At 43.5% G+C, this 14,574-nt stretch overlaps 1 protein-coding gene across 3 annotated transcripts in view; it reads left to right on the top strand.

Annotated features, from left to right (window-relative positions):
- rspo1 (R-spondin 1) overlaps positions 1–14,574 on the top strand; it is a 219,082-nt gene that overhangs the window by 109,661 nt on the left and 94,847 nt on the right. For all 3 annotated transcript variants that reach the window (XM_085962428.1, XM_085962429.1, XM_085962427.1), the window contains exons 4-5: positions 9,116–9,265; positions 13,385–13,573. In XM_085962428.1, coding sequence (XP_085818554.1) covers positions 9,116–9,265; positions 13,385–13,573 — 339 coding nt within the window. The remainder of the gene's footprint in view (positions 1–9,115; positions 9,266–13,384; positions 13,574–14,574) is intronic.

Genomic DNA, 14,574 nt, shown 5'->3' on the forward strand with positions numbered 1-14,574 from the left:
GCAGGGCCCCAGTGCGTGCAGTGCTAGGCCCCTCCCCTTTAATCAAGGGAAGGAGGCCTGCAATGACGCGGCGCTACGTGCCGACGTGCGTGGCGCTGTTGCACGTAGCGCCGCGATATCCAGTCGTAGCGCCCCAAGAAGGAGGTGGATGCTTCCTGTAGCGCCCCACCTCCTGCTTGAGGTGCTACAACTGAATTTCAGGTGGAGGGGCACTAATTCTTTTGGGGTGCTAAAATTAGCACCCTGGCGACATTGGTGCCCCAGAAGGGGCGACACCCAATTTTTCCCCCATTGTATACATCCATATGGTTCACTTTCTCATAAACCTTTCCACTGACACCATGCATCAGCATCTTTGTTCTCTTTGGTACAGCCTCCCAGGCATTGGCGGTTCCCTTATTAGGAACATAGGAACAGGAGTAGGCCATTCAGCCCATCGAGCCAATTCCGCCACTCAATTAGATCATGGCTCATCTGTATCTTCACTCCATTTACCTGCCTTGGTTCTGTAACCCTTAATGCCCTTGGCTAACAAAAACCTATCAATCTCAGTTTTGAAATTTTCTATTGACCCCCCCAGCTGCAAAAGCTTTTTTGGGGGAGAGAGTTCCAGATTTCCACTACCCTTTCTGTGAAAAAGTGCTTTCTGACATCACCCCTGAATGGCCTGGCTCTAATTTTAAGGCTATGCCACCTTGTTCTGGACTCCCCCCACCAGGGGAAATAGTTTCTTTCCATCCACCCCTTCAACTCTTTTGATCATCTTAAACACCTCAATTGGAGCACCCCTTAATCTTTTACACTCAAGGGCATACAAGCCTAGTCTACACAACCTGTCCTTGTAATTTAACCCTTTTAGTCACAGTCACTAAAATTGTATTCCGTTCATGATGAGCAGATAAGAACTACTGTTTTCATGATGACAGGTCTTCCATAAATAAATTCCAACTCTGAGAAATTCTAGTCCCAGTAAATATCTAAGTGTTTAATTCTCTGGTATGTCATGGGTTCCATTATGACAATAGTGACAGCCGATCCATTTCTAAGAGCTGACACTGACTTACATGAATGGATCAGCATTAGAATCAGTTTATCTCTTCAAATTCAGGTTCAGCAGCTCTTTTGTCCAATCATAATGATTCTGTCATATAATGATTTTATATGTGGTTGTTTTGTTGTCAAAACCTGTTGACGCCAGTTTCTCTGTGCCAATTCACTCCCTCCGCTCTCTATCTCTTTCTCTCCCCCTCCCACATTCACCTCTCCCAGCTCACCCACTCTCCTTTGCCTTTTTCTCTCTTTCTACCATTTTGACCCCTCCTTCTCACTGCCCTCTCTTTTCTTATATTTTAACAGAAAGAAAGCGCTTGCATTCATATAGCAACTTTCCCGTTCTCAGGGCATCCCAAAGCACTTCACAGCCAGTAGATTACACAGCCAAATTGCACACAGCAAAGCCCCACAATGAGACAAATGACCAGTTAATCTGTTTTGGAGGTCGGATAAATGTCGGCCAGGACACTGGGAAAACTCCCCTACTCTGTTTCCAATAGTGTCATGGGATCATTTACCAACACCTGCATAGGCAGAGGGGGCTCAGCTCTCATCTAAAAGGCAGTACCCTTGACAATATGGCACTCCCTAAGTACCGCGCTAAAGAGTCAGCTTTAACTATGTGCTCAAGTCCTAGAGTGCACCTTGAACCCATAACCTTCTGACTCAGGAACAACAGTGCTATGAAAGAAAGAAAGACTTGCATTTATATAGCACCTTTCACGACCACTGGACATCTCAAAGTGCTTTACAGCCAATGAAGTACTTTTGAAGTGTAGTCACTGTTGTAATGTGGGAAACGCAGCAGCCAATTTGTGTACAGTAAGCTCCCACAAGCAGTAATATGATAATGACCAGATAATCTATTTTAGTAATGTTGGTTGAGGGATAAATATTGGTCAGGACATCAGGGAGAACTCCCCAGCTTTTCTTTGAAATAGTGCCATCGGATCTTTTATATCCACCTGAGAGAGCAGACGGGGCCTCGGTTTAACGTCTCATCCGAAAGATGGCACCTACCGAAAGTGCAGCACTCCCTCAGCACTGCACCGGAGTGTTAGCCTAGCTTTATGTGCTCAAGTCCCTGGAGTGAGACTTGAACCCACAACCTTCTGGCTCAAAGACGAGTGTGCTGCCCACTGAGCCACTGGCTGACACTTTGCACTGAGCCAAGCTAATGCTTTTTTATGTTTATGTTCTCCTTTCTCTCTGACAGAATTATCCTCTTACTTTTCAACTACCTCCTCATTCTATCACTCTCTCCAACATGCTAATACAGTAGCAAGATTATTTTAAGTATGTTCATGGGTGAAATGAATAAATTGCTGCAGGACTTCAGTAATTTACTTGTATATGGGCATGGAAATAAAACCAATGTGAGATCCTACACCCTCCAAAACACAACCCCTACCAGTGAATTCAGACTCCACAGTACAATTATTGTATGTTCTGAGTAATGGCACATTTATGGTACAAAAGATTTCAAGACTTTTTTTTGTTAAATTTGTGGGGCATTTGTTGCCGTATTGCTAGATTAATGGGTTTTCAATCGATAAATTCAAGTTCTAGTTAAACATGCAACACAAGCATATGCCATTGGCTTGTTCAAGTAGCCGTGGGTGAAACAAGCAGTAAAACTGAAGACATATTTTTCCTGTGATTGCAACTGATATGATTGGGGAAAAAAAATTCGGGAAGTTTCATTTCCAACACACGAAACTCAAAGTCTGCTTGTAGTTAGTTAGTTTTTTCTAGTGCATTTGATTCCCTTTCAGGCTTTCTACTGGAGGGGCAGAGGGATTTAACGGTCCATGTACAGAAATTATTAAAACTAGTGGACAGGTTCAAAAAATATTTTAAAAGGCTAAGGGAATGTTAGCCTTTATCTCAAGGGGGGCTGGAATACAAAGATGTGAAAGTTTTGCTATAGTTGCATAAAGCTCTGCTTAGACCACATCTGAAATACTGCATTCAGTTCTGGGCACCGCACCTCGGGAAGGGTATAGTGATCGTGGAGGAGATGCAGTGCAGATTCACCAGAATGATATTGGGGTTAAAAGGGTTAAATTATAAGGACAGGTTCCATAGACTAGACTTGTATTCCATTGAATATGGAAGATTAAGGGGTGATCAAATTGAGGTGTTTAAGATGTTTAAAGGATTTGATAGGATAGATAGAGAGGATCTATTTCCTCTGGTAGGTGAGTCCAGAACAAGGCGATATAACTTTAAAATTAGATGCTGATGCTGGGTCAATTGAAAATTTAAAAAACTGAGATTGATAGATTTTTGTTCGGCAAGGGTATTAAGGGATATGGAACAAAGGCGGGTAGATTGAGTGAAGATACAGATCAGCCATGATCTAACTGAATGACGAAACAAGCTCGAGCCCACTCACTTAATCTTTGGAGGAAGCACTCACATTAGCGATTTCTTTCAGGGGGCTGGGAATTTCAGTGTTATCTGTTCTCTCCCTTAGGAGTTTCTGTGTTTTTTTTCATTCATCTGCTTGGTGTGATATCTGTGACTGAGAGGCAGTCTACCAAGGAGTGCAGAGAATGAGGGATAACGCTCCAAGAGCCTAACCCGAACCCTAACCTTAATGCACTCATTTTTTAGAACACACATCTTTTCCGCTCTGTTTTCTGCCAATTTTCTGCCTTCTTTCCTGCTCACCTGTAGGTTTCACCTCCTTGCTGGGGTCCAGCTCCATTGGCACTGGCCAGTCTCTGCTACCTCAGCCACATGGCCATTCATGCATGAGCCTAGACAATGAGTGTCAGCAGGCTGTTCAACAATGAAGGGCTCTATCCTCACCTGATGGCCATATTTGCACACTTGCCAGCCAAGGTCACTGAATCATAATCAAAAGAAAAAAACTGGACCAATTTTTCTCCCCCTTCTCCACCTAGGGACATTGAGGACGTTTGTTCCACTCCTGCTATTGAGATCAGCTTGCTCAGCACAGACTAGAAATCAAACCCTGGACTATATGTTAATCCACTGAGCTTTCAGAAGAGGCTATATGGACATTCATTAATCAATGCAAATATCTCATCCCTCAACTAGGAAAGCCCAGAAATTGTCCAGAGACAGCTGCAAGAAGTTTTAAACTGAAAATGGAGAGATTAGCTCCCCAGAATGTACGTGACAGCTGTCAACATCAGGGAAATGGAAGGAGTGGCTTTCATTATCAGCATGTGTGAAACAGATTGCTGATGCATTTAAACATAATGATATTTTCCTCAATGAAAATGGACTGTATTTTTAAATCAAACTGAGTGATTGTCACGTTTAACGAGTGGCACTTGGCAGCTCTGAGAAATCACGGAACCAGAAAGGACACTTGGTGCATGAAGAGTGTTCCCATTGACAGACCGTGTTGTAATTTGTACTGTTATTTACTGTTATCCAAGTTGTTTAATCCCCTGAACACTCACAGCCAAAATTTCTAAACAGATAAAAATGTGAAATTTCCCTTGATGATAATTTGAGAGACAAGTTCAGGATTTCAATCTAACTTTACAATCTACATGTTTCAATCCTGACCAGCTGTACTTCTCAGATCGCCTCACATACCATTTCAATGTTCCCAGCAGGACCGGCAATCTTTCGAGCCTTTAATCATCCATATCTATAATTGCTGTTGTAAGCTTCAATTATCTTTCTAGTCAGATATTTGTCCAGCTATTTATCAAAGGCATTTAATCAACATAGCACTCACGACTTTTACTGGCATCTATTCCACATATCTACTGTTCTGTGGGAAATATGAATCTCTCATCTCATTTGAGCTTTGTTGATTTGTATTTAGTCTTATGCTGTGATCACAGTTTACTTTCAACTACCTGCTTATCCCTGTCCTCTAGCATTTAAAGACTTTGATCATGTTCTCCTTCAATATTCTTATCTATAATGAAAATGACTTCAACTCTGTCAGCCTGCCCTTCTAAAAATGATATTTGAATTTTGGAAGTGCCTTGTTGCTTTGCTCAGAATAATCTCCATCATATCCCATGTATTTTTGGAGTTAAGGTATCCAAAATCGTGCATAATATTCTAAATGTGGCCTCACCATGAGTTACTTAGGATTAGAGTGACCTATGATAAAATGCTGCAAATGCACAGCATCTGTGAAGAGAAGACAGATTAGCGTTCTAAATGTGGACCATTTGGCAGAATAGTCTATAATGCTAGCCTATTTTTCTCTTTAAACATGGACCCATTGTGCATTTTCAGCAGTTTATTTTTATTTGTTTTGGTGACCTGTAATTTATCAACCCTTTTCATTATAGCTTAAACTGGCTGGATGCCTTCAGTGAATGGTCAGCACTAGCAATGCTGATTATTCATGTTTTTTTAACTTAGGTGTTTACGGTTTTTCTGCATGCAGAACTTTTTTTTATGGAGCCCTGTTTAAAGCCATTGGTGAATTAATGTACGAAGCTAATACTCAACAGATACTGGGAAAACAGTAACTCACAGTAACTATTTATCTTCTAAAGAGATAATAAACACTGTTCCCAGTGGTGTGATACATGGCACTGTTAGACGAAACATGAACTATTCTTGACCAGGACAGAGGTTCTCCACTTGCAGCTGGCTGCTGCATTTGCTCTCCTTACATTCTCCTCTCACATCTTTCTCCTGCTTTCCTGCCTAACGTATGGTGTCTGTGTTGGTTGTTAAAAAGCCTCTCTTTAACCATGTCAGTCTTGGCTTAGTGGTAGCACTCTCACCTCTGATTCAGAAGGCTGTGGATTCAAGCTCCTTGCTAAAAATGGCCATATTGTGAGTAATTAGTTATTACATCATTCAATTAGCTTCCTGCCCCAACCTGCACTGCACTAGAGATCGCAATCAGCTCACTGACACCTTCAACCTGAAGACTTTGCATTTGAAGATTCCGCCTGGCACCACTGGGACCCTGGATGGAGTGTGTTGCACAGCGCAGTGACGGTAAATCAACATTTGAACCACAGATATTCTGTCTGCATGTCCATTCTGTTGTCAGAGAAAAAAAACCAATTTTCATATCTATTGGTAAGTGACAGAGGTTGAGCCCCTATTCTGTCATCTGAGTGGGCTGCTTTTTAACTTGTGGTTACAGTTGAGGATGTGAGGACTTCTGGTGGATCATTTCTTGGATCTGACGAAATTTGTTCTGTGCAGGTCCATGATGGGTAAGATGACCAGAACGGTAACCATGGAGAATGATTGCGTGAAGTCTTCCATGACTGGTGGGAGCCGCAGGACATCGATTGTTCCATAGGGGGTGATTTTGCCAATGGGGGCGCGTTGGAGGCGGGACTGCTGCTTGTCGGGTTTTAGTCCCGCCTCCATCGACTTTTGGCCAACCCATGCTATTTTCCCTTGATTGACCTTGTTAAGCCCGCCCAGCAGGCTTAGCAGGCCAATTAAGGGGAAGTCAGTTACAGAGAACGTCAGCGTATGATGTTTCATCTGTCATTTTGACAGATGAATTGTCATCGTTTGACAGCTCTGAGAAGCTGTCAAACACTGACATTCTCTGTTGTTTGGTAAGTTCTTGTACTCAAGGCTCACCAAACCTATTTTGTGAGCAGAAAGCAGATGGCTGTTGCATCGGAGAATGCAGCAGCCATTCTGGCATCTCTGCCACTGAGATGCCGGCGCCTCTGCATCCCCAACGATTGAAGCCTGCAGGAAGAAACAAAGGTAAGGAAACTGTTTCTATCACTTTTCACTCACCTCACATACTTACCTCTCCACACTTGCACCCATCACTTACCTTCACAGCGCAATTTTCGGCCCCTCTGACCCCTACAGACCCACTGCTCGCCTCGCTGACCCTGGCGGGGTTTCCTGACGTCGGGAAGCCCGCATCTATGATGGAAAAATGGGGATAATCCTCTTAACTGCCTGTTAACTACCTAGCTGCAAACTCCTTCCCACCTCCAGGAGATGGGACGCAGCGCAGGTTAGGTACCCGCCTCCTGGGAAGATGGCACGGAGGCGGGTTGGGGGTGGGATGGGTACCCGCCCCCAGATTTTGCCATTTTCCCGGTAGTCCCGCCTCCAAACCCGTCTCCCCAGGACTGGCAAAATCGCCCCCCATTAATTCTGATTACTACACTGTAATTTAGACTTACTTCTGCACACTTTTAATTAGGTCAGGCCATCCGCTTTTTTGTTTATTGATGCTGCTGTCCTTCCAGTGCTTGAAACTGTTCTGGTGGGACCCCATCCACATCAGCCTGAAAAGCAACACGGCACTATCAAACCTCAAGGGACAATGTAAAGGCTGCCCTCAATTAAAGTATTAAAAAATGTTCATCTCATGGCCACTGTAACTGGAGGTGATTTTGATTGCAGAGTGACAATCCCACAGTAACTGGTGGTGATTTAGATTGCTGAGTGACAATTCCACTATTATTAGAGGAAATTTTGTTTAGTGAATGACAGTGTCTTCATAAAGGAAGCTGCAGTATTGGCGTGTATGTGTGTGTGTGTGTGTGATTTTTTTTGAAGGCAATGTTGACCAATGGAATGCAATCTGTTGGTTTGAATGTATGCTCCTGCAAAAACCATGAGTAAAAGCACAACAACTGCAGTAACATAGAAACGAATGGGAAAGTAAAAATGGAAATGAATGATAGTAACTAAGCGATATTTTAATAAAATGACTGTGATGTTCCTGGCGTGTTTCAGGATTTTTGACCATTTTCCCATGGAAGGGATCCTGGTGTATATTTTATATTACAGTGCTGTGTTTAAGCTAACTTTTGATCTCAAGGGCGGGGGTTAGATTCACAGGACAGCCTCATGCTGGAGCCGATGGAACTGGTACATTAATGTAGCTCTCCCAAAAGCTAATGGGCCAACCATTGCAATTGTTATTCTTAACAATCTGGAATAATGAGTGTTTTGTTATCACATTTCAAACACTTCTGGTAGGCATTCACACTTGAGATGTTTGTCGGAACTGAAATCATACATGTACAGCAGGATTTAATTGACAGGGCCCTCCACTGGGGTGGTTGCCAGTTTAAGTGGCAGAGCTAAAGGCCAACCCATGGACAGGGAAGGAGTTGGAGGTGAAGCCCTTAATTTGCTATGCATACTGGCAACAAAAGAAGAGGGAAACATATGTTCTTGTTCAGTTGTGAGGCCCGTTGTGAGAGGCAGATCACAGTTCAGGCCAGAAATGAAGATACATCTGGTCAGATCTTAGCTAGGGATGATAAAAATGGAAAGAAAAGTGAGCATTTAGCCCTCTAATAGAACAGCATAGCATGCTTTATTGTAGTGTATTTTACAAGAAGCGTTATAGAAAAAGTTTAAAAGCCTGCAATTATGCTTCTGTTCAAGCCCATATATGCTGTAAAGTAAAGCATCATCTTCATTTTACATTGACTGTGTCTCACTGGAGTATCCACCAGTTCAGTGTTTTGGAAGATTAGAAAAGCATGTATGAAGAGGATTTTGGAATCCAATACATAAAAGAGGGTCTCATTGTGATGCCGCCAGTTCACACTATCTATCGTATGCCTAGATATTGGGCTGTGTAAATAAACTTGTGATCGTGAGGGAGGCAAATATGCATACAAGAGAGACCAGTGATACTAATCCAAGAGAATAATTAAGATAGTCCCAAAATTTGTAACAGTCCTTTTAGCTTCAACCATACGTCTTACATGAGCTACATGAATAGTTCACTGGCAAGGCTAACACTAACTCAACAAATTCCAGGAATTAAGAAATTTTCTATGCCTGACCCATTCCCCCAGACCCTCTTCCGGTTTAAAAATGAAGAACAGGTTCTTTTTTTCCAACTCTTGTCTGTAGACATTACTTCGAAAGTTACAAATGGAAGAAGCTGTCAAATGGTCAAAATTTACAGACTTTTTCATGCAAATTGTTTATCTTGTGTCAAAAAAAACAAGATTGTGTATAAGATTACAGTCACAGAATTTCAAGTAACTGTGCTATTTGTTTGGATTGCATTATATCTTTCTAATACTTGGAAAATGTGAAGTTGCTCCACTTTCAGTTAAGGACGTTCTTGCCATTGCCTTTCCAGAATGCAAAATTGAGAACTGTGAGGCCTGCTTCAGCAGAAACTTTTGTACTAAATGTAAAGAAGAACTGTATCTGCATCGAGGGAAATGTTATGACAGCTGTCCAGAGGGGTTTGCAGCCACGAATGGCACCATGGAGTGTAGCCATGCTGGTGAGTACGAACCAGTTTGACTCCACTTACTAAAATTTTGTTTTCTTTTTAAGTTTCCACAGAGATATTGGGACAAGATATCTAGAGTGGGACCAGGTTTGGAATCCACCCCAGAAAACAGTTTTTTGGCCAGTTTCATCACACCATTTTGGAGTGAGAGCGCAGAATTCAAAATTTTCCTTGTATTCATAGTTCTCACTTAGAGTGGCCCCAGGAGGTGGAGGGATAGTTCTCACTTAGAGTGGCCCCAGGAGGTGGAGGGAGAAGAAGTTTCCTCTGTGCTAGCTGTTGTAAACCTGGTGCAGATAGGAAGTGTTCCCCAAAGAATGTTGATGTGGGAAATGGAAATGTCATAATAGGGACTGCTCTGCAGAAATTGGGATAAGACCGATTGTTGGAGCATGTACCAAGGAATGCCTGATCCGGAAATTGGGAGTTAAAAGTGTAAAATTGTTCCAATACTCATCATTGACTTCTCTCAACTTAATGAGCAAAAGCTACTCCTGCATTTAAATAGGTTTAAAAAAACAGTTATGGTGAGAAAATAACTGAAGAAACCCTAAAACTAAACAACCACTTCCTCCAAATAAACCGCAGAATCCTACAATTATTGTCAACTAATCATTTGCTTTAACATATAGGCAATTGAAAGAAATCTATTGCTTATAATACCATTCATTGCAATGTTATTCAAGTTTCTTGGGAAGAGGTTCATCTCTCCAACTTTCTGACCTCTGGTCTGTGCACCTGGGTTCTGACTCCAAGACTGGTAAGAATTTAGCAGGGGTTAAGTATTGAGTTCAGATTCCTGAAGCCTGCTGCTCCACATTGCTGAGTTAAAATTAGTATTCATATATGTGTTTCTGAGCTAGGTCCTCACTAATATCTACCTCTGACCATCCCCAACCCCTAGAAAGAAAGACTTGCATTTATATAGCTCCTTTCACGACCACCAGATGTCCAAAAGCGCTTTCCAGCCAATGAAGTACTTTTTGAAGCGTAGTCACTGTTGTAATGTAGGAAATGCGGCAGCCAATTTGCGCACAGCAAGCTCCCATGAACAGCAATGTGATAATGACCAGATAATCTGTTTTTGTTACGCTGACCGGGACACCGGGGATAACTCCCCTGCTCTTCTTTGAAATAGTGCCATGGGATCTTTTACATCCATCTGAAAGAGCGGACGGGACCTCGGTTTGACATCTCATCTGAAAAACGGCACCTTCGACAATGCAGCACTCCCTCAGTAATGCACTGGAGTGTCAGCCTAGATTTTTTTGTGCTCAAGGATTGGATTTTCCGGGGGGTCAGTGGGCAGGATCGGTGGTGGGTCGGGCAGGAAAGTGAGTTTTTTCCCCAGCGGGTCGGGACACTGCTATCAATCCGCTGCCATGCACCTTTCCCCGATGTCGGGCCTGTCAGCGCTGAGCAGACCCGACATGCAGTGGCGGCGGACCCAATTCAGGTAATTATGACCTTGTTTGGAGATGATTAAGAACACATTTGAGCTCAACTTTAGACTTTACGTGCTCGCCCACAGGGTCCTCGCTGCTCAGGATCACGTCTGTGAAGCTGAGGCAGGAGATCAATAGCCATTGAAACAGCTGTTGAGTTGACAGCTTCAAATGTGAAGTAAAAGTTCTGACCTTACAGAGATATCTACCCTCACTCTTCCTCACTGCATTTCCACAACAGATTCACCATGCTCCAAATCTTTACACACAAGTCTCCATCCAGTTTGACCTCATTACCTCTCTCACTATTGACAGATCGCTTCTGTCATCTCTACTTCACCTGCCATCTATTCCATCATCATGGTTGCCCTTTATACTCTCTCACCTTGGTCCTCAGAATCCCACCATGTTCAGCCCCAACACCAGCAGCACCAGGTACATCAGCAGCACCAACCTTTTCCATAATCAACTGATGCTGCACAGGACACAGGGCATCAGCACCTGAGCTCATTGCTGCCCAGGATGCCAGGGATGGCCTCACCATGGCCAGATTTACTTCACTTGACGCTGTAAACCTTGGCTGCCACATGATGCGCCAGGTTGGCGCCACCTCACTCCAACACCATAAAGCATTCCTACAATGCCCAAGCCATTCCTTTCACACTCATCATCATTGCAGGTGTACAGTTATGTCTCACCATTCACTGCAACTCACTCAGCCAGTTCCAAAAGCGCACACAAATCTGTCCAAGAACGCAGAGTGTGGAAAATAAAGATTTCAATGTTTGACACCACATTAACAGAAACTTCACATGAAGATTGCATAAAACACCCAAGTGCCTACCTTTGTGTGTTGTTAGTTGGTATGATTGCAATAGGATGAGGGTGAGTGTGAGGGGTGGCTAGTGAGATGGGGAAGTGATAATGTAAATAGAGAGGGATGAGTGGAGCTGCAAGGTAAGTTGGTGTGAGTAAGGATGTGCAGGAGTAGGGTAGGGAAGGCAGAGTGATGGGGATGTGATGAGAGACATAGCAGGATGAGGTTGAGTGTGGCTTTGTACTAACGTTTCATGATCTACTGAAATCATTGAAACATATGTGGCACTGCAGCCTGGTCCTCTTGACGACATCACTGCTTGTGCCCCCCTTTGCAATGTGCAACCAGGCTGTGTTGATCTCCTGGGGAGCTCTCTTCCGGCCATGGGAAGGGAAGAGGACCTCCCTGCGTGCTGTGACTCCCTCCATAAACATACGGAGGGAGTCATGGGAGATTCTGGGTGCAGCCCTGTGCCTCTGTGCAGTGATTGTCAGTGTTTGCAGCACCTCAATGCTGTAGAACACTGACAGCACAAATGTCAAAATAAAGTTGGCCACGGTCCCTTTAAGGACCATGACGCATCATCAAATGACATCAGCAGACCTGCTTCTTCTAATTGGTCGGGAAAAGGGCTGGGCGGGCTCAACAAACCCTACCAAGGGACATTCATTTCACAGGCCAGGATGGAGACAGCAGCAGGGTTGAGATCCACCATAGTCAGCAAAATTGCAGCCCAAGTCCCTGGAGTGGGATTCTGAACCTACAACCATTCTGACTCAGAGGTGAGGGTGCTACCCACTGAGCCACAGCTGACACATTTCTTCCATTTGTTCTGCACTGCTAGAACTGCTGGCCAGCGAGGACACTCACTGGAGAAACTTGCTGAGCTTGTAGGTCTGCAACTTGGCTTTGACGCCAGTTTCCAATCAACATGACTCCACAGCACAAATTGCTTATAAATTTAGATCATTACTAAATCATTGAACGAAACAGATTGTTTTTTTAATCAAAAATTCAGTATCTTGTAAATTAATGTGTTATAATTGTAGATGACTTAAGCATGGATTAAACTTAACGTTTTCAAACTGTGGTAAACCACTGTTATCGTTCACAACCGTTCACTATTGTTACACTGTTGTTATCACTGTTTACACTGTTGTTATCACTACACAAGGTTACCTCTTGCCACGCACGCTGTTATACCTGGGCTGACCTCAGCTGACTCCGCCCATGGCTCCGCCTGCTTGCCCAGATATAAAGGTGATTGCTTGGCCAGTATTCTTACTTGCTGGAACCGATCACCCACGAGGGTGGGCTTTGTTATTTAGCCAATAAAAACCTATAGTTACTATCTTAACTCGTCGCTTTTCATGGAATGAATTGATAGGTATATCAATTTTATTGGCTAAATAACAAAGCCCAAACCACTGTTATCGTTCACAACCGTTCACTATTGTTACACTGTTGTTATCACTGTTTACACTGTTGTTATCACTACACAAGGTTACCTCTTGCCACGCACGCTGTTATACCTGGGCTGACCTCAGCTGACTCCGCCCATGGCTCCGCCTGCTTGCCCAGGTATAAAGGTGATTGCTTGGCCAGTATTCTTCCTTGCTGGAACCGATCACCCACGAGGGTGGGCTTTGTTATTTAGCCAATAAAAACCTATAGTTACTATCTTAACTCGTCGCTTTTCATGGAATGAATTGATAGGTATATCACAAACATGCTCTGCAGTGGAGCAGTCTGTATGTGATTTTTTTTGGTATTAATTTTACACTTAACTCCTTATTAGAATAATTTTCCATATATGGGTAACAATGTTCACTTCTTAATTTCTCACAGCACAATGTGAACTGGGTGAGTGGAGCCTCTGGGGCTCGTGCACCAAGCGAGGGAAGTCATGTGGTTTCAAAAGGGGTGCTGAAACAAGGACCAGGCAGCTGCTCCAAGGGCCTTCGTCGGAAGACGTGACATGTCCCCCAACCAGAGAGAGCAGAAGTTGCACAGTGCAGAGAAAGTCTTGCTCAAATGGTAAGTGGAAAAAGTAAACACCTGATCTCAAATGGGTTTAATATTTAGCCCAACCCATCGTTACAGCACACCCATTCATATTGCAGGATTGCTTCAGGAGTAGTGACAGAGGTGGTCCACAGGAATCTCATGGACACCTGTGGAAAGTCCAGAAATAAGTAGTAGGAAATAGTCGTAAAATGGCCTGATCATAGAATCATAGAATCATAGAAAGTTACAGCACGGAAGGAGGCCATTTCGGCCCATTGAGTCCGTGCCGGCCATCAAAGAGCTATCCAGCCTAATCCCACTTCCCAGCTCTTGGTCTGTAGCCCTGCAGGTTACAGCATCCCAAGTGCACATGCAAGTACTTTTTAAATGTGGTTAGGGTTTCTGCCTCTACCACCCTTTCAGGCAGTGAGTTCCAGACCCCCACAACCCTCTGGGTGAAGAAATTTCCCCTCAAATCCCCTCTAAACCTTCCACCAATTACTTTAAATCTGTGCCCCCTGGCTTTTGACCCCGATACTTGTGATTGGCCACACCAGACTACATGTCTCCTGAGCAATTAGTGGAAACCAAGGCTCATATTCAGACTTCAGCCATGATTTCAGGGCCAGATAAGGCTCATGTCAATCACACAATTCCACAGTGGAGAATGGTGGCAGTAATTGTAACCAAACCTGCTTGGTGGGAAATTGAAAGGATCGGGTCGAATTCTGGCTTTACACCCCACCCGATTTATTCTTCATTGACCGTTACTGGCCTTTCATTTGTCTGAATCCCAACAACGCTCGGGGATTGAGGCAATCTATATAGCCCTACCATATGGTAAATGTTACCAAAAGGGAAGTACTTTTTCTAATTAAAGCAAACTATCCAAGTTTAACACTTTAGTGAATAGTAGCAATTCAGTACCATGGCAAAAAATAACACAAAATGAAGCTTTTTTACTTCATCTCATGCCATAGACTGCTTTATAAGATGTGGAAGAATGCCAGTGGCAAGGGAGTCATATTAAT

Source organism: Somniosus microcephalus, chromosome 20, assembly GCF_052327205.1.
Source record: "Somniosus microcephalus isolate GS21.2 chromosome 20, FLI_Smic_1.0, whole genome shotgun sequence".
Lineage (NCBI taxonomy): Eukaryota > Metazoa > Chordata > Chondrichthyes > Squaliformes > Somniosidae > Somniosus > Somniosus microcephalus.